At 35.2% G+C, this 23,234-nt stretch overlaps 1 protein-coding gene across 2 annotated transcripts in view; it reads right to left on the bottom strand.

The window, feature by feature from the left end:
* The window catches only part of LOC106463797 (casein kinase I-like), an 82,157-nt gene extending 60,136 nt beyond the window's left edge, over window positions 1–22,021 (bottom strand). For both annotated transcript variants that reach the window (XM_013923863.2, XM_022391403.1), the window contains exons 1-2: window positions 21,103–22,021; window positions 9,462–9,502 (exon numbers count right to left, since the gene is read on the bottom strand). In XM_013923863.2, the coding sequence (XP_013779317.2) occupies window positions 9,462–9,502; window positions 21,103–21,277 (216 nt within the window). In that variant the 5' untranslated portion in view covers window positions 21,278–22,021. The remainder of the gene's footprint in view (window positions 1–9,461; window positions 9,503–21,102) is intronic.
* Between the last annotated feature and the right edge of the window lie 1,213 nt (window positions 22,022–23,234).

The raw sequence follows: 23,234 nt of genomic DNA, 5'->3' as shown, positions 1-23,234 counted from the left end.
CGGGAGCTGACCAGGGACTATCTGATTTCTCGACTATCCCTTCCTTAATTAGGTCATCCATGACCTTCTCCATCTCTTGTTGCTTTGCCGGAGCTATTCTCCTTGGAGGGACCTTTATTGGACGGTGATTGCCTGTGTTTATTCTGTGCTCCACAAGGTCTGTACAGCAGAGGTCATGATCTCCTTTTGAAACAACGTCTGCATAATTTGCCAAAAGTTCCCTAACCTGAAGAGCCTGTGATGATGACAAATGGACTATGCTCTTCTTATAGAGGTCAGTTAAATATTCTAGGAGAGGATGTCCTTCCTTTATGGTTGTATTTCTTGCCTAAACATTGACTGGCTCTACCTCCTGGCACACAACCAACAATGCCCCTTCCTTAAGTGTCTGCTCACATTTAGAGAAATTAGCCACTGTCATGGATACTACTTGATGACCTGGCACAAGTGACCTTCCAATCTTCACGTCTGCTGACCTGGAAAGGTCTTCCACTGCTTCTACAAGCATCGGGCTTCCTTGGGGATGTTCTTTTATTCTACCTGAAATTATCTTCTCCGACATAGGGGGTATTGTAGTTGATTTAAGTGCTGTGACATGCAGATCAACAGAAGCAGCAACACTTACCAGAATTTGGCCTTTGTTGTTCCCAAATGTCATTTTATCAAAATTAACTACACACTTCCTTGGTAGTAAGTAGTCCATCCCTAGTATGCACTGGTTTTAAATGTCGGCCAAGTATACTTTGTGTCTGTCCTTCATGCCCATGAGCTCAATAGTTACCCACACTGGTCCCCACAACCTTGCATAATGTCCTGTCACACCACAGAGCTTCTGTATGGCTTCTGGTACTCCTTTGTAATCTAGCACCTGGATACTCACAAGAGTTTGCTGAGATGCAGAATCTATGACAAAGTTGCACTTTTGGCCATCCAGCTTTCCTGTCATGTAGACACTATGTGTGTTTGGCATTTTACACTTAGCTGTTGGGACTTTCACGATGGAGGTTGGTGGGCGTCCCTGAACACCAACCACTACTGGTCTCCCCAAGGCTGACTTATTGGTGGTATTCTTCTTACACTGGCTCCTCATATGTCCTTGCTCTCCACAGTTCCAACAACCTCTCTGGGTAGCAGCCTTTCCTGCCGTGGCATCTTCCCTGTGTTGAAGTTGCCGGCATTGAGCTCTCTTGTGCCCAGGTTTGTTATAGTGCCAGCAAAGTCCATCACACTTCTCTAAAAGGTGCTCTTTTCTGGCCTTGAATCCTGATGACTGTACCAACCATAGTGAAGGGGTGTGCTTGCTTCACTTGTATCTTTAGTTGTGGACTGTCCAAGGCATCTACAAACTGATCCCTCAGCAACAGCTTGAGGACATCAGGTGGTGCTGTTGGATAGGCCTCGTGTACCATACTTACCCAATTCTTGTGCCAGCTCTTGCAGGATCTCCCCTTTAGCACGGACTCTCGTCCTAAACCTAGCCCTGTAGACTTCCTACTGATTTTGAGTTCCATACCCGAGTTCTAGAGCAGCTACCAGTGCTCTCTAGTTGTGCCTGTTGTCTGCTGACAACTGTCCAAGTATTTCCAGTGGTTGTCCCTTCAGGCTCGTTGCAAGGTACACTGCTTTCTGCTCCTCTGTCCACCCATTCATTTCTGCCAGGAGCTCAAATTGTGCTCTATATGCTTCCCATTGAATTCCTGTGGCTTCCTTCATACTAGATCACCCTTATTGCTGACATTGCATTAGGGTTTAGCTGCAGGGTCTGGAAGGGGCTTCCTGTTGATTGGGGCTGATTAGGTCCATGGTTAATATATCCTACCTGTGTAAAAAACAGTAAATTGTCCTTTAATGTATTTAATTCACTTTGAAATTTACTAATTTTTTCCATTTGTGTATGCTGGCTTTTTCTCAACTGTTGGACTTTCTTCCTGTTTCTTTTCTTGTTCCAGTTGCCACTGGTGCTGGTTTTCTTGCCACTGCTGTTGTCTCTCTTCTTGTTTCTTTTCTTTTTCTTCCAACAACTGCTGTAATCGCTCTTCTTGTTTTCTTTCTTTTTCCTCCAACAACTGCTGTAATCTCTTTTCTTGTTTCTTTTGCTGTTCTTGTATTGCTGCCATCAAATCTGCTAAGCTGTAGTTTGATTTGCCACTTCTTGTTTCCATCTTCTTCTTTTTTTTCTTTTTCACACTCTCTGACACCAATTTGTTACGTATCTGCTTGTTTGTTAATTTCCAGTATAATTTCTTTACGAGGAACTTCAACAATACAAGTCTCTTCTTGATTAAAACTAGTTTATTCTTTCTCGATACAACCTTCTTGTAATACACAGAATTTCCACAGTCACTTTAAACTTAACATCCTTCATAACATACTCTATAAATCACAGTGGTTCATGCACTTTACTTATGGTGCTTACTGTTCGCTTGACTCAATTATCTCTATCTTCAATCTAACTGCATATCTATCTACCTATTGCTGGCTTTATTTGCCGGACTTATATACTAAAAAAGAGTGTGCCTGGCAAACACTCGGACATTCGCGAGGTTCCTCGATAAGTCATGATCCTTCAAGAAACTCTAGCGCGCATGCTTCCAGCTTCTCGTGACTTCTGCTGTTGTAACAAAACATATGCTGTCACAAGGACAGGCATAATCATTATGAGACCTATGAGAAATTCATCAAGTAGTTTATATACCCAAACAGACCAAAATATGCCCAAAAGGCAGTTGAGGAAAAAAGTTGGAGAAATAGAGTCAGTGCCCAATGACAAGTCCAGACCTGGTGTGTATGTGTGTGCGTGCCTATATCTAGGAGCCAGGTCCGATATAGAAAAGTTATGGAATATATTTTGAGTTGGTTGTGTGGTTATGGTACGAGACATACAGTTTTACACTACAATACAAAGGATTCATTATTAAACTTTATTATAAAACATATATTAAAGTTAAACTTCAATATGAGTAATTATTAAAATAGTAGACTAAATAACTATAACTTAGATGGATTCTTGCAATGAATGAAAGTAAAATAAAATAGTCACTTTGATATTGATAGGCCAAGCAGGTTGTTTAAGAATAGGTCTAATCTACTCATCAATACAACACTTTACAATGATAAGCAAAGGCCATTTGGTGTACCTAACCTACCTTCACTACTGTTTGTACCAGGAAATGAGAACTATATTTATTTACTTTCACGGCAAAGAGTGCATGCTAACAATTACGATATCAATAATCACTTGACAGTATTGCCAAGTCTAAACACACACAAATTGATTGGTTGAATTGAGAGAAAGAAGAAAATAAAATGGTGTGTAATTAGTAACGTTTTGTGCAACCACAACACTTCAGTCCTGAAAAAACATTTAGTGCTGAATTCCCATTAAAATCCTAGAAACAAAATTCAATTTGAGACACAAAGAATGCTAAAATAGTTCTGGACTTCCAAGAGTCCAGAACTGTTCTAGATTTGATTCTATTTAGCACATTCCTAAGCACAAATAAAATGGGAGAAAATACTAGGCACCACAAAGAAATTTTGAGCCACCATGGCACCCGAGATTTGTTAAGGCCTGTATTAAGCATTTTGGATTCTACAAAAATCATATTTCTGCAGTTGCATTTGTAATAAAATTGTTATGGAAGTAAAGGATCTTGGTGTTTTAGTTGTTTGGTCTCTTAAACCATCCAAGCCATATGCTGTAACTAGTGGCATGGCAACTACAATTTTAGGTTGTATCTACAAAATTATTGAATACATGTCTAAACTGGTTATAGTTTCATTGTATAGGTAACTGATTAGGTCACACTGGAGTATTGTGTTCAGTCTTGTGTGACTTACCTCAGGAAGGATACTGAACTGGTGGAAAGGGTTCAGAGGAGGGATACTAGGATAATACCTTGTATGGAAAGATAGTTATAAGAGGACAAGATGTCTGAAATTATTTTCTCTTGAAATACAGAGTTGGGGAGTGAGATCTGATTAAGGTGTTTAAGATTGTTAAGGAAACTAATAGTACTGATGTATCATTTTATTTTATTTTAATGATGAGAATGGTAAGACCAGAGGACAGAAATATAAATTTTGGATGACTAGGAGTCTTCAGCTAAAACAGTTTTAATTTTCTAACAAGAAGGTTAGCCTTTTGAATGGTTTGCCTTCAGATGTGGTAGATGCAGTTAAGGGAATGCATAGTAAATAACTGAATGCTAAATATAGGCTCAGTGTTTTTATAATTTAGTGGAAGTTTAGTGTAAGGGACATCTTAGGTGGAACAGGTCTCTTGTTGTCATTAAATTATATGTATATATCAGTTACAAAAATATTGAAAAGTGCTGTTACTTTCTTATATAACCCTAAAGATACAGGCTCATGTATTTTATGTGACCACTATGAAACAATGGAGGTATATATACTATCACTCTGAAAGTACTTAATGTATCTTCATGAAATTTGGCAAGCTTTTAGTAAGCATCACAAATTTTTTGTAAACAAAAAATCAAATTTTCAGTTAAGTATTTTTACTAAAGATTTGCCTGTGAAGATATTGTGTCAGAGGGTTTACTGCTCAAAGTACATGGTGGTTCTCATGTTCAGATAACAAATATTTTTGTTCATCTCACAGTTTTCAAATTTCATATGCATAACTTCTATAACCACCTAACCAAATATCTAAGTTTTTCATCTTTCAGTAAAACTTTATCCATTAATTAATCTACACTAACTCTGTACGGAAGATGTTATGGTCTTTTTAAAGGACAGAATTTTACATACCAACTTGTACAAAAAAACCTACAGACAGACAAGAATACCTTCACTATAAAAGCTGTCACCCCGCTCACACTAAATGGAACATTACCTACAGTCAAGCTCTTAGAATAAAGAAAATATGCTCAGATGCAACAGACTACAGAAATCATATCAAGGATCTAAAACAAACCATATTACAAAGGATATAAAGATACCGAAATAAACAGACAGATCAAAAAGGCTAACAACACTCAGCAAAAAAACATCCTAAATCAGAGCAATACTAAGTTTCAAATAGAATTCCTCTTATCATTACCTATCAGTTTAAACTCAGGAACAATTCACGAATTCTGGAAAACATTTTCATCTCCTACAACTGAACGATTGCCTTAAACAGATATTTCTTGAAGTTCCCATTGTCTCTTTCCGAAAAAGCAGAAGTCTAAAAGATATCCTTGTTCACACAAAAGTGAATTACATCCCATCAAAAAATGGTTGTCATCAATGCAATAAAGCTTGTAGTCAAACATATACAAGTTCATAAAAACTACTGACTCATTTTCTGACAACCACAACCAAAGAAACTTTAAAGTATTCAAAGAAATCACTCGTGTAACTAAAAACACCATTTACCTTGTACAGTGTAAAAAATGCAATCACCAGTATGTAGAACATACACAAACAACACTCAAAGAATGTTTCAACAACCATAAATCTTCTATTAACACCGAAAAAGATCTCCCTGTTGCTCAACACTTTAACCAAACCGGTCAGTCCATTAACATTGTTACTCTCAGTGGCATTGAAACAGGATTCAAAACTAAAGCTGATACAGACATGAAAGAAGCTTATTGGATAGCTAATCTAAACACTGTTTAACCTTGTGGAAAAAAATCTAGATCCTGGTATGGAAAATTATCATAAATAAATAGTAAGTTTTAAATGATCAGCTGATCATTTCTTGTTCAATCAGTCTCCAGGTGTCACTTTTATTTTACTTAAATACTTAAGTATACATATATATATATATATATTGCTATACCACTATCAGTCTTGGTTATCAACTTATTGTCATAACTTATCTATTTATAAGTAGCTAATTCTAAAGCAAAATATCCTTAACGCTTTTTTACATAACGCTCTCGTCACCGGCTATATTGTACCAGAAATGACACATTTGCAACAGTACATAGAAAAATATACTACACATTTCCTGGAAAATCAGATGACTTTCATGACATTACTCAACTCCCTTTATATATCACTCATTCATTTACACTATCATTCCCAGTTTGCCCCTGAAGAAGAAAGGTCCACCTTTCGAAAGCACTCGGGTTATAGGGTTTTTATCATTTTGTATCTATACGGCAGAGGTTTCCAAACTATGTGTCACAGTACATTGCTAGTGGTATTTCAAGCGTTTCACCAAACAAAGAATGATTAAAAACAGAAAAAACTAAAAAAAACTGCATGTGGCAGCAGAGGTGTCATGCAACTCAAGGTAAGTGGGTTAGGGAGTCATCAGTGGAAAAAAAAATCCTTTTTTCTTTCTAAAGTGACTGTAGATTGTAACAGGAAACTACATTGGTTTATCCTGAAAAGCTTAAAGCTCATAATGGTAAACATCTGTTTCTACTTATCTTTATTGTTTTATTGCCCTTTGAACCTGTCTAAATAATAACCCCATAATACAAGTTGTAAATCACTCAGTGAATCATAGGTCAAGTTACTTTATTGAATGATATAACATAAGAGCTACTCATGAGCATACCTTGCAACAACTGTTTTTGTGCATTTTGTTTTTGTTAATTTAAATACATAAAACATTTATTATCATAATTTTATGTATTTTCTTGTTTGCCACAGTCTTATATTCAACTTAAATGTAATATACATATTTGTTGAATGAATAATTAACTAATAAGAATAATTATAGTGATATAATGAATTTGTTCAAAACTGAATGCCAGCATGATGTATTTCTAAAAATGCAAGATTAAGGGGAATCTGAATCTCGCTATCTGTTAGTAATGTCACATCACAAAAATAGGAAGTAAACAATGAAAAAAAAACCTCTGAATAGGCTTTACTTTTTTAATATTTGACTTTCACAATCTTAACAATTAATTGATTAAACAAAATTCAAAATGTTTGACACCTGGCTAAAGTTTAAATGCTTAAACACTGAACTACTACACCCCTAAACACAACCTACAGACTAGTTCAATACATTTTCAGGATAACTAAATACTGATTAACAATGAACCACAGCACGAGACAGCACAAAATGATTCTACAAAAATAATAGCAAATAGGATAAGAAGGTTATGGTTCAAGTCTGGAAAAGACAGTCTTATTCCTTTTTACATAAAAGTCCAAGGGTGTGAATGTAAAAATTATCAGCAGAAATAGTCACAATCCACAGAAATTCAAAGGAGAAAGGTTCCAAAACATTGTTCATAAAGCAAAGCAGTAACCTACCAAACAGAAAAAAAGCAGACACTTATCCAGAGAAGAAAAAAAATAATAATAAGTCATCTAGCAAAAAAGAAAAGAGTACAAATATGCATCATTAGAACACATGTAATATCTACATCGGTATAATGTTTCTTCAGCTCATAAAAATGAAGATTATAATGATTACAAAATGGATACTATAAAAGAAAACTCTATTTTTCCAAATGAAAAATAAAGATTCAAGTTCAAGGCAAAATAATGCAGCATGATGGACGAAGTACAAAGTCTGTGATCTATATACAAATATTGAACAGGGAAAAAAAACTACAAACAATTTCCAGCATCAGCATAGAAAACAAGAGATGAGATAAACACTGTCAGTTCTACAGGAAGAGGCGAGTCCAATCCTGATTGAAATTATTCTTTCCTACAGCCAGTGGGATTGTGCCCATAAGTCATGGCCTCCACCCTAATATTTTCCATACACTGTTTTAATAATCCCAAATCCATGTAAAAATGTTTGATTGAACATGTTCAAAGTATTGGTTTGTATTGGAAACCATTAAGTTAATCAAAGTAAAAGCAGAAATTTAATAATATAAAAAGTAAAAGGCACAACATTTATTATTCTTTGTATGATTATTCTTATCAACTCTCTCACTATAGGCTCAGCCGAATCGGTGGAGTTCGTGACCCCAATATGACCTTTATAGTTTCCATACTATAACTTCTTATATGTTTTGTGTATCTTCACAAAATTTTGCAAGCTTTCAGTAACCATTAATAGTCTTTTGTAGACAAAAAAAAAATCAAAATTTGTATTGAAGTATTTTAACTGAAATTTTTTCCATGAATATATTGAATCAAAGTGTTGACTGCTTTGATTGTAAAGTGATTTTTGTGTTAAGATTAAAAATACTTTTCTTCATCTGAAAAACCTCAAATTGTATTTGCATAATCTCCCAAGTTAATTTCAAATTTTTTTTCCCAGTAAAACTTATATCTATTCATTTTCTATGTCCTAACTCTATAAATCTAAATTACTCTTTTTTTTCATTCTAGAATGACTTCAATTTGTAATCTGAAACTAAATTTATTTTAAATATCTTTAAATTGGTAACAGTATACAACTGTTTATACTTAAATTTTAATGTTTATTGCCCTTTGAACGATGTCTAGCCAATATACCTAAGTTGCGAATCACTTGGCAAACACGTAGCCCACACTACCCTATTTAATTACATAAAGCACGGGCCACTCACGAGGTTATCGCGAGCATACCTCCTGAAAATTTATTATATATTTTATCTAATCTAACCTTATTTAACCTAAAAAGTTTCTAATTTTTAGATTTTAATTACTTTTGTAATAATAAATAAAGAATACACATGAAAACAAAAAATAACATAGTTTCCTGAATCTTCTTTATTTTTGTTATTGACTGTTGAGGAAACTTAACCATATTTTTTTATTAAATTAAATAATGCACCAAAGAACACAGAATTATAATATGCAGAAAGCAGACAATGTCCCATACCTATCACATTTTTTCTGGTTTTCTAACTATGCGATAAGATCTGTTAAAAATTCAGCTAAGCATGTCAGTGTGTTTTTAATGGGAATGAAGTTTCACTTGGAAGCCAAATAGATAATTCTCTGTACAAAAATTAATGTAATATAATGCATAATTTGATAGATTAAACACTGGCTTTCTATTGGTTATGAATAATATAATATTAAATGTCCAAGAGAACTATTAGCAATCTGTGAAGAAGAAGATGAGACAGATGGTCGTGGCAAGAGGGTTTCACCTTCTCAAAAAAAAATTGGCTGTATGACATCACCGTCCACAGCATAAGATGAATAGAATAGTTGGTCATAAAGATGCGAGATCAATCCTGACAAAGAAAATCATCCCTACAGCATTATGGAAAAAGACGATAAAGAGCTATAAAGAGATAAGACTAATCCACAGTGAAAACACCTACTTCTTAAGCTTAAAGAAGGAAAAGGTTGGTAATAATCAAACAAAACCTGACAAGATCAACAATGAGTGAATGCAAACATGTGCCAACTTTATGAAAAAAAAAACAAATGTAAATATCCTTTATGTCAGATTTCAAACTAAAAGTAGTTATTTACATAACTATGTACTGTGGGTACACTTTAATTTAAATGATGCTTAACAGTACATTTAAAACTCATACTATTTTGACAACTAACATACTAAGGAAACCAATAACTTTTCTACTTACCAATTTGATAGCCACATGTTCATTGTTATACAAGTTCTTACCTAAAACGAAAAACAATAAGGAACAAATGAAATTTTGTGGCCTATCTAAATCATGCTCGGATACATTGTAATTGCAAAATATTCTAAGGGAAAAAGCACTTATATGTGTATTCATGTTTATGTATTTATAGAATTACAAAAGGAAACTTGCACACTTAATAGAAATTGTGATTAAGCTTGTTAGGCTATATTAATAGTGAACAAATTTTCACATGGAATATGCTCCATATGCTTTCCTACTTAACTATGGTTCCATGATATCGGTAGCTTTTGCCATAATCTCATACTTTCAAGTGTATGTTTAAAGTATATGATGTAATGAAGATTTATCAAAGAATCTGACATGTATGTGGTTGTGTGGTATATAAATATTTCACATGTTTCTATCTTCTTATATTATAATAGTATTTATCTTGAATTCATCGTTTATTCTGTATATATATGCAAGTTTCACATAACAAGTGGTTGAGAGAATTGTTAATTTCATCTTGTTCTTGGTGCCGTTGTTACACTCAACAAAATAACATACCTGTTCTGTCCAAAGAAAATATTGCTGTAACACTGCACATTGTGCAAAAATGTTGACAGCAGTAACCTTCAATGATAGTTCAGATAGTATCTTGAAGTTATGGCCTCTCCTATGTTTGAGTGAGAATGACTGGTCACGTAGATAGCACAAATTGCTCTGAGCAACTAATTCAAAGTCACATGCAAAGTGAGGAATGTTGAATTTAAACAGTCTGATAGATAAATTCAGCCTAATAAGTTGAAGATATAACATCCAGAACAAGCAACAGTTCCATATTTAACAACACCATGTACACACACTTTGTTTTGTGATTTAATAAAGATATTTCATTTTGTTCCTTACCTTGTGTCCAGTTTCTTTCTTTCTCAGACTCAGTTATTCAGTATTATTCTATAATAAATATCCTGTTCATAACTCTTGTTATTTCACAGAGTTATCCCACTGTTCTTATGTTAACTTAGTTCGACCTCAGTATGCCACAAATGAACAAAATTACTGTGATTCGAACTTCTTCAAACTCTTTATTTATGATTATTATTATAAAATCAACTGTAGGTTTAGAGCACATGTGGTAGTTGGTGAATTTTCATCAACTTCAAATCCTTGTTTATTATCTTGTTAGCAGTAGCAGAGATATCCCCAGCTTTAGTACAATGGCTTTTTTCGATTAGAGGATTCCCTTTCATAACCATCCCCTTTAATTTGAAGATAAAAGTATGCTTTTGGAAACTGTTACTACCCTAAACATTCCACAATAAACGATGAAGTGTTATATCTTTGAAATGGTTTATCCTGTCAGGTTCTTATAGGGCCAGATTCTTTACAGTAGATGTTTGTGACTTGTTGGCAATAAATGGACAACACACAATCCACTTGTTTTAGAATAATATATATATATATATTCAAAACAAGTCAAACATATGTACAAAAATGTGTTACACTATTGTTTACCACAGTTAGATCCAGATCTATAAAAAATCCTCTTTATCATCAAAAGTTCACACAGATTGGTTCAATTGCTTTAGAACCCAATTGACAAGACAAATTATTTCTTCTATCCTCTATTATCACAATACAATAAGTGATAAACTCATGTTAGTCCATGGGTTACCACAGTTGTATCCAGAGCTTTAAATAATTCTCTTTTATGTCAAAAGTCCACATGGGCTGGTTTAGTTACTTTAGAACCCAATTCACAAGACATATTCTTCTTCTCTATTCTGTTCATTACAATATAATCTGCAATTATGACACTTTTAAAACTTTCACTAACATGGTCACCTATATATATGCACGTTGGTCAACTGAGGCCTACAACTTTTTACAAACTATGAGATGCTATGATGTAATTATACTCACTTAAACCAATGAGAAAAGTTTGAGTAACATGACATCAATTCACAACAACTGAACTACACAACAAATGATTTGTAAACAGTTATATAAGCAAACTTGCCATAACTATTGCTTTTAAAAACAAATTACTTTAACGTTTGCACAATATAAACTAAATAATACTCTTGTATTAAACTTAAAATGAACAGTTGTGTATATATAACAATAAGCCCCTCTTCAAGAAAATTATTTACAATATTTTTTTACACTATATACAAATATTGTTTTCAGTCCATACACAGAGTCTACTCATACAGTCTGTACCAACATTTGCAGTCTCCTTGATGGCTTCAATGCAGAACCTGTAGTTCTGGCTTTTAACTTACTTACATTAACAGAAACAGTTCTTCTTCATGTTCTTGTAGGAGTACTGCTCCAATTCCAATGTCTGAAGCATTGGCCTGAACGATAAACAGTTTGTTGAAGCCTGGCATTCTAAGGATTGGTGAACTTCCCAAGATGTTCTTTAATTCTGAAATGTCATCTGCTGTGGTTGTTGCCACTTCACCTTGTTGGGTAGGCCTTTCTTTGTCAGATCAGTCAATGGTGCAACAACTTCAGTGTAGTTTGGGATGAACTTCCATAGTATCCTGCTAACCCCAGGAAGGTTACTGACCTGCTGCTTGGTCGTCGGAGTTCGTGCATCTTCTACGTGGGTTAGCTTCTCCTCTTTGATGGCTATCTGTCAGTCGCCCACCTTGTGTCTAACAAACTCCAGTAGAGGATAGGCGATGTAGCACTTATATGGTCTGATAGTCAGACCTGCTGTTCTCACTCTTCTGAAAAACTCACTAAGTTTCTTCAGGTGGTCTTCTCATCTGGCTGTGTGTGTGTCAGAATGTCATCCATATAATACTTAACATTGGTGGTGTTGTGCAACATCTCCCTCATCATGCAGTTGAATGTTGCTGCTGAGTTTACTCACCCAAATGGCATCCTCTTAAACCAGTAACATCAGTCTGGTGTCACAAAGGCTTTCTTCTCTTTAGATCCCATCTTCATCACAATCTGCCAGTAACCTTTACTGAGGTCAATTTTTGAAAAGAACTTGGCTCCATCTAGTTTTGCCATGATAGCCTCTGGATTTCCCATACGTTCAGAGTCAAATATCGTCATGAGGTTCAGCTTCCAGAAGTCTATGCAGACGCAGTTTGAGCCATCCCTGTTCTTCACGATTACCACTAGTGAACAGTAGGCTGAATGATTCCAGCTTCTAACATTGCCCCAACTTCCTGCTTGATCAGGTCTCTCATCTCATAGGGCATCTTGTAGGGCTTCAACTTGACTGGATCCCTGGTCGTGGTGTCGATCTTGTGTTGCACAAGGTCTGTATTGCCTGATCTATTTGTGAAGACATCTGCACAGTGGATGCTGTAACTATTTTTTCTGCTCATCAGTCAGTTCTTCACCGATGTTGACGTCTTTGTATGTCTCATCTCCACCTAGTAGTCTTAGCTCTAGTAGGTCTTCATCTTCTATGACAAACTCACTGTCTTCTGGTTCTGTGTCTATGAAAACTAGACCTGCCATGTCCATCTGTGCCTCAACAACTGCAACTGTTAGGTATCCTTCCCTCTCAAAGTACCTCTTCAACAGATTGACATGGTAGATCTTGGTCTTCATATCCACTTTCACCTTATAGTCCATTCTGTTGAGCACTTCGTGCACTTCAAAAAGTCCTTTCCACTGCAGGGTGAGTTTGCTGTTGTCTGTTGTCCTCACTTCTGACTCTTCTCCTGTCCACAGCTCTTTCAATATTGACATCGAACCCTGTACTCGAAGGGTGAAAACCTGTACTTGCTTGTGGAACTTCTCGATAAGTAAATAATACTGCCTGCAGGTACCTGTCCTAGTCACGTGATCTCTCCTGGCACATCTTCAGCATACTCTTTATGACTCTATTGCCTTTCTCACAAAGTCCATTACATCTGGGGTTGTACAGGGTGGTAAAGAGTTGCCTAGTGCTAATGAGTCTGCACATCTCTTGCATCAGTTATGAAGTAAACTGGGTCCCTCTATCACTCTGGACTTCTTTCAGAAAGCCTACTCTGCAGAACACTACCAGGAGGGCTTCTGCTACTTTCACCATCTCTATCTTCAGCAGTGCTATGGCTTCTGGATAACACTCACACAGTTAAATATTGTCAGCACATACCAGCTGCCCTTGTCAGAAACAGGTGCTGGTGGCCTGATCAAGTCCGCAGCTACTCTGCTGAACAGCTCTTCTATGTGAGGCATTTCACCCAGTGGCACTTTGTATACCTTGCCTCTAGATATTGTCCTTTGGCAGATGTCACATGACCTGCAGAATCTGGTCACATCTCTGATGACTCCCAGCCAATGGAAGTTGCTGGTAATTCTGTCTGCTGTTTTCTTGTCTGTCATCCGATCATCAAATACTAGAATGGCTCTCACTGCTGCACTACTGCACCCAGTGTCTCATAGGACCTTCACTTTCTTGTCCCTGACATAGCCTTCACCTACTGGCATTTTGTGATTTGTTAGCACCTCTTGATGTTTGTCACATGCTCCAATCACTACTGGCACTGTTGATCCATTTGCTAACTAGAGCTGCCCATCAGTCATGCATTGTTTACTGATGGAAACAGCACTACCTTTTTGTGGCAAATCTGATGGGTTGTCTCTATTCTGTTTCTTTTGGCAGTAGGGTCCATGGTAATAGTCATTCTTCTCTTGTTTCTTGCCAATACCATCTTTGTAGGTAGCTCCAACTGCTTTATGTTGAAATTTCTGTTGTTGCTGACAGACTTACACTCAATCGGAATGTGTCCAATTTCATAATAAATGTAGCATCTATCCTCCCTTTTGTCCATTGAGTTCTTGTCACCTTTGGTGGTATCCTGCTTCTGGTCAGCCATCCCTGGTTTCAACTTTAACTGGTTATACTTTGAATTGCCAGTTACACTCCCCATGGGCTTCAATATACTCTTCGGCCAGCTTGATCTTCACGTCCTCATATTTTTGTGATTCTCTTTTATGAAAAGTAACATGTCAGTTGAGCATGTGATCATCAACTGTTCACATATTAATAGATCTGCCAATCCCTCAAAACTATTATCACACTTGCCATGTCAGTCCATCTTGTAAAGTATCTCTGCAGACATAACACAAACTGAAATACAGTTTCTCCTGTGTCAGGTTTGAATTCTCTGAATTACTGTTGAAAACCTTCTTCAAAAAGTTCATAACATTTCAACAAGGTCATTTTTATCTTGTGATAGTCCATAGTATCTTCTAACATCATGCCTGCATACACTTGTAAACCTTTTCCTGTGTGAAGTGGGCTGAGACAGACTACCCAGTCAGTTTTGTCCCAGTTCTGACTTTGGGCAAATCTTTCATATCTCTCCAGGAAAACATCCATATAGTCTTTCTGTTCATCAAATTTGGGCAACTTGGGTCAAATGGCCCTGACCCCATCATCATTCTTGAATCCTCCCTCTTTCTGTTAGGTGAGCTTGGTGATCTCAATTTGTGCTCTTATTCTCTCAATTTCCAGCCTCTCCTTTTCTTCTTTCAGTCTTTCTCTTTCTTTTTTAGTCTTTCTTCCTCTCTTTTCTGTTATTGTTTAACAAACTTTCATTGTTCCCCATCTTTTAATCCAAGTCATTCACCTCTCTCTATCCATTTATCAAAATCTGTAGACATATAAAGCATGGTGGTAACCTCTACACTATTTTTGTTACCACTACAGTTGTGGTTATATGGGCCTACTTCTGCCGTCATTCACATCTTCTTTCGCTGCCATTTACCACTGTATACTCATGGCTGGCTCGCCAAATGTCAGGTTCTTACAGGGCAAGATTCTTTACAGTAGGTGTCTACGACTTCTTAGGAATAAATTTCAACATTAACCAGACAGCACACAAGCCACTTGTTTTAAAATAATATATATATATTCAAAACAAGTCAAACATATGTACCAAATTCATTACACCACTCTTTAACACAATTATATCTAGAACTTTAAACAATTCTCTTTTACATCAAAAGTCTACTCAAGCTGGTTCAGTTACTTTAGAACCCAATTCAAAAGACAAATTATTTTTCTCTACTCTGTTTATTACAATACAATCTGTGATTATAATACTTTAAAAAGTCGCCACTATACACACTTTATGGCTGAACTTACAATCACCCAGTCTAACTTCACTTTTTTCACTAACTTAATTTGTGCTAACTTGGTCACCTATATACACATTGCCCAACAGAGGCCTAGAACTTTCTACAAACTACAAGGCATTATGATGTAATAATACTCACTTAAAACGAAAAAATACAGGTTTGAGTAACATGATGTCAATTCACAATAACTGAACCACACAACAAATGATTTATAAACAGTTACATACACAAACTTGCCATAACCATTGCTTCAAAAAATAACTTACTTTAACACTTGCACAATATAAACTAAATAACACTCTCATGTTAAACTTAAAATGAACAGTCGTGTATATCTAACACTTTATTCAATACCATTTAATAATCTCAGTGTACAAACATTTCTTTTTAGAAGGAGTGGTCACGCACTCATTCAGCCACAGAACAAATAGTGGAAGAATTTCACAAACCTGATTAGCACTATTTGTTCTCTATGCAGAACAGATGTGTTTCTGTAGTTCTAGAACTATTTGACATTTACATGAAAGTGGTGTAGCTAATTCATATTTCCAAAATACTACTCCCACATTTACTTGTAAATAGGAAACCTAAAAAAAAGTTAATTTTTATGAACATTTCTGGGATAAAAGGCATTAACCTTTTAGGGTTGGGACCATTTTTTTAGGGACAGTGAGTTACTGCAAAAACAGTTTTTTCCATAGGCCTCATGAAGTCTATATTGCAATCACATCCTATTTATGGAATGTTTTTATAATATTATTCTATAGGATGTAAAGCATGATGCAGTAGCAAATTTATATGTTGCATTTAGAGTTGGATGATTAAAGATATTTACTAATCGACTGCATTAGATTAATCTATTAGCATACAGTTTGTACAACACCACACCATTTGAGAGGGGGTGACAGGTATGCACTGCTTTTGTAACTTTTTAAACCACTGCATTATTCTAACATGGTACTAATCTTCCTACATTCATTCACATTGTTTTGCAATTTTTAAAGTACTTTTTCAATTATCGTTAGTTTCATGCCATAGACCTCTTCTGAAGGTTGCCATTTATGCATATTTTTTTGTCTAATATTTACAATCACTGATAAGTGTAATAATGTTTTTATTTAAAATATATCATGACTGCAATTAGAAATAATTAAATAGCCAGTTAGCTAGCTTATATATGTTGTTTGGATAGGATAAACATAAAAAACATTCAATAAAAATGTGTCACCAAAATATTTTGTAGTCGCCTATACTCCCTAAACAGCAAACTTATCTAATTTTATGATGATTTTATTTGGTAAACATAATTAAAAACCTTATGTTTACAAACATTCCAACTGAATATCTATTAAAAAGTAAAAACACAAAAATTCTAAACAAAGAGCCAAAGCCAAACATCAACAAGACAACTTTATTGAGCTTTAAACTATCTCCATTCATGTGTCTTTGTTTCATACTGTGCATATATTGCTATGTCTAGGAAATCTAGTTATACCTGATGAGGATAAAACCTTCTCCAAATATTGTACATTTGTTACTATGTTAAACTTATAAAATTCTTCGTTACCTATTCAACCTATCTCTAAACTGCAAAAACTTACCTTATCTCAAGTTATTAAATGTATTCTCACTACAGAAATTTTCTGTAGCTTTCAAACAGATATAATTTAACACACAAATACTATTATGATTGACATATAAATGGAACTGAAGAAACACTTATGAAAATTATGAAAAAAAAAACTTATAAACTTGTACATATATTCTACTATTATGTGACAGTCTTAATTCTTCCTCTATACCATCAAATTTAAACTTTTTTTCATAGTTGTTGAAAAAAGATCTCTGAAACAAAGTAAAGGAAAAATCCACTGCATAAAGATCAGATGTGCAACAAATACAAGCAATAAAAAGAAGAAACCAGGGTTTGTGAGAGAGATAGTATAATGAGTATGTTATCAATGGTTCACATATGGTTTGGATAAGATCATGTAGAACCACATTATGGACAAAGGAATTGGATGAGAAAGATGATGAATGAGAAAGGGCCAGAACAAGATGGAAAGAACATTGGAGGAAAAAATTTAACCATAACAAAAAAGTTGAAAAATAGTTGATAAAGCTGCCCAATAGCTTGCTATGGTAGAAACAATAATCCATAATCGAACATCCAAGTAAAGAAGGCCAAAAGGTGGACAACAGTAGGACAGCCTAGTGGGAGAGATTGGTGGATGGACCAGTGGTACAAAATATGCCACTTTTGTTGATAGACAGAGAGAGCACAAGGGTAACACAAGGATAAAAGAAGTGGTACATAGTCAGAAAATCCTGGCTGACAAATAGGAGACCAGATAAAACTTACACATTAAGACAAATGGATGACACTCATGTGTGAAAGAGAGACAAATGAGGTTTTAGCTTAGTGTACAAATACAAAAAAAAATGAGACCAGTCCTGACTGAGGGCATCCACAGCTAATGCAGCTGGATGAGGTACCAGGAACAAGGAGAGAAGAAGTTTGGTATGGAGAGGAGTGGTGAAAGCATCGATCCTTGATATGCCCAATGAGGAACAGATCCAATGAATGACTTGAGGATGGAGTGATGCCATAGGAAGAACCCAGCTGGTCAATAGGGCTGATCCACCACTAATTTTAAAGCTCCTGAGACATAACAGGCTGGTAGACAAGCCCAATGTAAGTGGATCAAAAATAAAACGTCCAATATACAGAAGGTCCCAGGAGCGAGCCCCACCTAGATGACTGATATGGTAAATAACCATAGAATTGTCTGGTCCATAAGTCAAGGTAAGAAACAGGAACATGCTCAATGGGCAGCCAAGAGTTCCAGAACATTGATGGGGAAATGCAATGGTGACGAGATGAAGATCCAGACATAGGAGCAGCAGTGGAATATTGATTGTAGTGTTGGCATGATCCAGTCACCAAGAAAGATCCTCAAGAAAAGAAGGTGGCAGCATTATAAGAGAGGACAGAGGATTGTGGTAAATATTCCACTGATTACTCAAAGTCTATCTAACAAGCCTTATGTAAGCATGGCCTAAAGGGAGAACATGTGTGAGAAAGTCCTTAAAAAAGATATAATTTCTATGCATGAAGTATAGGAAAGACAACAGTCAAGATAGCTAGATGCTCCATGTTTTTAAACAGAGAGGAAAAGGATGAGTTCAATGGAATTAAGAAATGAAAAAATACTCCAAGATGGACCATGTATTGGGTTAGAGGAAAAGTGATGGGGCCAAGAAAGAGGCTTTCTGAGAAGTAAGGAGAAGCCAATTGTCCATGTAATAATGGAAATAAAGTCCAACACTGTAATCATGCCAAACAAAGGCTCCCATGACCTGGATGAAAATATAAGGAGACAAGGCAATACTGAAGTTCAAAACTGATCCCAGAGAAAGAAGTGAAGAAAACAGGAGGACAAGGTAATCAGAATACATAGAAAAGCATCTGAGACATCGATCTTGGTCATCCACAGTCTAGGAAAAAGGACCAATGGAGAGGAAGAAACTAGTAACTGAGGAACCACTAGATGGCAATCAAGAGAAGAAAGGTCAATGATGGAATGCCAATCCCTAGTCTTTTAGGAAACAACAAAAGTATGAGAATAAAACCTTTCCATGGCTCTTTTGTCCAAGAAATCCAAAACCACATCCAGGAAGGTACAAAAAGCTGATAAAAACTGTTCTCATTTGAGTTCAGAAATTGGGAAACACACTTTTGACATAGATAGGAAAGATGAGGCAATGAAAGCACTAATAAACAAAGGACATGATGAACAATGGCAGTTACATCCTCCATAATCTAGTAGCCTTCAATGGCCATAGATGAAGTAGGATCAGTATTAACAACATCATCAGAACTTGAAAAGGAGGTCATACTCACCATCACTTGAGAACTCACTGTTATTAAAAGAATGCTACAGATTTATTTTATTTTTCTATACAGTAACTGAAAGGGATTGTAGGTTGAAAATAAATTCAAAATAAAATGAATGAACATTAACATTAAAATATAGGCAGTGCAAATTTCACTACACTGAACAAAGTTTAAGCTTTGATAAAGCACATCCATTCACAACAGTATTGAGGAAAAGAATCACTCCTTTCGATTTGAGGTGTATGATCATGTTTGCACACAATAACGCATGTAAATTTTGCTTTAGGTGCATTGTTAATTGCTCATGTAAATTTGTCATTATCACTTGCATAAAAAAAATTTTTTAAATCACATGCGCAACTTTACTTATTTAGCACACGTGATGAATACTATTTTCATATCGCAACTAATACAGCTGTTTACTTGTGCAGCACTAATGATACATGACACAAGCGTTGTTGTTTAGCATGCATTACTCCACATAGAGGACTACAGTTTACTTTTGTGAACTGCCATTCATGTAAAACAATGGTGGCAACCAGTATGAGCATATACCTGTCCATGTTTTGAAAGTGGGAATTACCAAGTATCATCGGCTACGAGACAAAAAAAAAGAATATGGAACCGAGTTGGTTGTTAAAGTCAATATTTTTATGAATCAATGCTGTATCACTGATACATTGATACCGTACTAGCAGGTGACAAATTATCATAAATTATGCATGTGTTCAATGTAAAGTTAGTTTAGGCCATGTAAAAGTGTATCGAAATTGGATTGATATTTGTAAATGAATATGAAAAGCATGAATAGTGGCCAAATTTACCAGATTTAAATCATGCGTTGGCTATACTAGTCATTTAATTATTTAGTCTAAAGTCTTCCTAGACAAAGTTTTTGTGCTGTTAATAACTTTACACTAATTTCACACCTGATTTTGGCTACTTTTTCTGATGCTCAGAATGACAGAGGATAAACTCTGGTTAATTTCATGTCAAACTGTTTTAAATGTCAATTTTACAGGTTCAAGAGCTATTCTAATATGCTATACTGCATGAAAGTTAGAACTAGGAATCAGGGCTTGAGAAGCAATATATGGACTTTTTTGTAAAAAAAAATGAAGAAACAGTGATGGCCTTTTATGGTGTTGTATGACCACTAGACAAATTCAATTGATAAATATACTAATCACTCAAATGAAATTAACACAGTAATTTATTAGGTTTCTCTAGAAATTAAACTGCATTGCACTTTACTGTAATTACAGTAATACAATTATAAATATAACTTAATATAAGGTATATAATCATTCATGCTCTTAAATAAGAAACTTTAGTAAAATTCATTATTTACTACATCTATTATACAATTTGTATTGGTTCTATTGACAAACATGTATTTAAAAACCTGAATGAAATTTAACATTTTCAAATCCCCAATCCTAACCTCCATGTGGTCAATTTACCTACATTTAAAAATCCTTGCAGGCATGCAACACATTCGGAATAACATACACACAAATCTCTGTCTTGATAATTAATCAATCTTGACATTTCTGTTCAGTTTACATGATACAATATTGTAAATAGCTTTCTTATAATAAATTTATTTTGAAGTTTATGTTTTCTACTTACCAAGTCTAAGCTCTCCAAAATTACCACATCCAATTTTTTTCCCAACCTTAAAGTTTGGTCCAACCATCAACACGCCAGAGTTAGTGGAAGGGTTTTGTTTCTGTTGACCATGCATTGTTCTGGGTCCAATACCTGTTTTCATAACTCGTCGGGAAGCTTCCTCTCTTTTCTGCATTATGATAAGTACTTGGTTTCCTTCTTTATAAAACTAGTAATATGAAATGATTCACTTCTTCGAAATAACAAAAACTACAGAAAAAACCAACAGTATTGCTATTAGTTATATAATATTACCAGAAATTTAGAATGCAGTCAAACTTCCAAATAGTCATCAGGCTAAGAACTCAAAAACTGAAAAAGACAACGTTACGACAAATGTGAACGAGTGTTCGAAATGGCGTGACGATGCCTTCAAGTTCACTCATTGATTTAGAGTAGGCCCCCCAAGTTGCCTAATTGTAACTCTGTCATTTGAGTAAACGATGAATGTGTCAGTTTTAGAAAATGTTCTCCTTACATAGTTCATCACTAAATTTTTCGAAATCATAGTACGATATTACGAATTCACGCAGTTTAAAAACAAAATAACTCGACTTTTATAACCAACTCCTGTTCCTATTCTCACGTTACTTGATGGTCTTATACAAATAACGTCATATTATATACTTGCGCTGTTTTACCTATTACTTGTATCAGTATTACACGTTTTACTTTTAGCCTAACATCCTCAGCATGTACCGCACGGCTCGAGACACAGCAAAAGAATAATTTCAAATACTAAAAATACTGTAGAAGTATAAGTCGTATCTGAATCTTTTAGTTTTCAGTTTCACATTAGAAATTATATTATTTTTAGATTAAATCCAAAATCTATGAACATATTATAATTCTTCTTTCTTTTCTTAGCACACTATGAACTAGTTCTTTTCAGCGGCTAGTTAACTATTACATACGTAATGAGATCAGTTTCCTGTTCCGGAGAAAGACACAGTACAGTAATATGTATGTCTCTGTGTTATGTCTCACTTGTGATACAAAATTACTGAATGTATTTTTTTTTACACTTTGATCTCTTTTTTTCCCCATAGGAAATTAGGATTCAAACCATATTTCTGAGTTACGGAAAATGAAAAATTTTCTTCATATTGATAAAATCTAAAAAAATATTTCAAGTAATGACTTGTCATACACTTCTAGGCCAAGCCTAGTTATGACAAGTTTCATAGATTCAGTCAACAATTAGAAAATCTTGGTGAAATGTCGATCACTATAGAACATCTACAGATTGATTATATATTAGTAACATTTTTATACATAATAAACACACAAATGTGTTGGTGGAGCACAGAATGGATAGACAGCAACTTCCACATAGTGGTTAAATTCATAGTGCACCCAAGATGACTAATTTCTGACAATACAAAACTAATTAAAGGAACAACACCAGTTGAAACAAACGAAAGAAACGAGAAAAGAAACAAGAAGAGAAATTACAGCAGTGGTTGGAGGAAAAAGAAAAGAAACAAGAAGCGAGATTACAATAGCTGTTGGAGGGAAAAGAAAAGAAACAAGAAGAACGAGAAAATAAACAAGAAAAGAGACTACAGCAGTGGTTGGAAGGAGAAATAAAATGAACAAGAAGAGAGACTACAGCAGTGGCAACTGGAACAAGAAAAAAAAAACAAGAAGTGCATTAGTAAATTTAAAAGCGAATTAGATACATTAAAGGATGATTTATTGTCTTTTACACAAGAAAGATACATTAACCATCGACTTAATCAGCCCCAGACAATGGCAAGCCCCTTCCAGACCCCGCAGTTAAACCCTAATGTAGACATCTTCAGTCCTGTCAGAAGTCACATCCCAGATATGAATGTCAGTAGTAGGAATGATCCAGTACGAAGGAAGCCATAGGAATTCGATGGGAAAGCACCGTGGGAAGCATATAGAGCACAATTTGAGCTACTGGCATAAATGAATGGATGAACAGAGGAGCAAAAAGCAGTATATCTGGCAACGAGCCTGAAGGGACAACCAGCAGACGACAGGCACAACTATAGAGAACTGGTTGCTGCTCTAGAGCTCAGGTATGGAACTCAAAATCAGTCAGCCAGATATACTGCTTTCTGTTC

This window comes from Limulus polyphemus, unplaced genomic scaffold (assembly GCF_000517525.1).
Source record: "Limulus polyphemus unplaced genomic scaffold, Limulus_polyphemus-2.1.2 Scaffold1486, whole genome shotgun sequence".
Lineage (NCBI taxonomy): Eukaryota > Metazoa > Arthropoda > Merostomata > Xiphosura > Limulidae > Limulus > Limulus polyphemus.
This window is presented reverse-complemented; position numbering and strand designations above follow the sequence as displayed.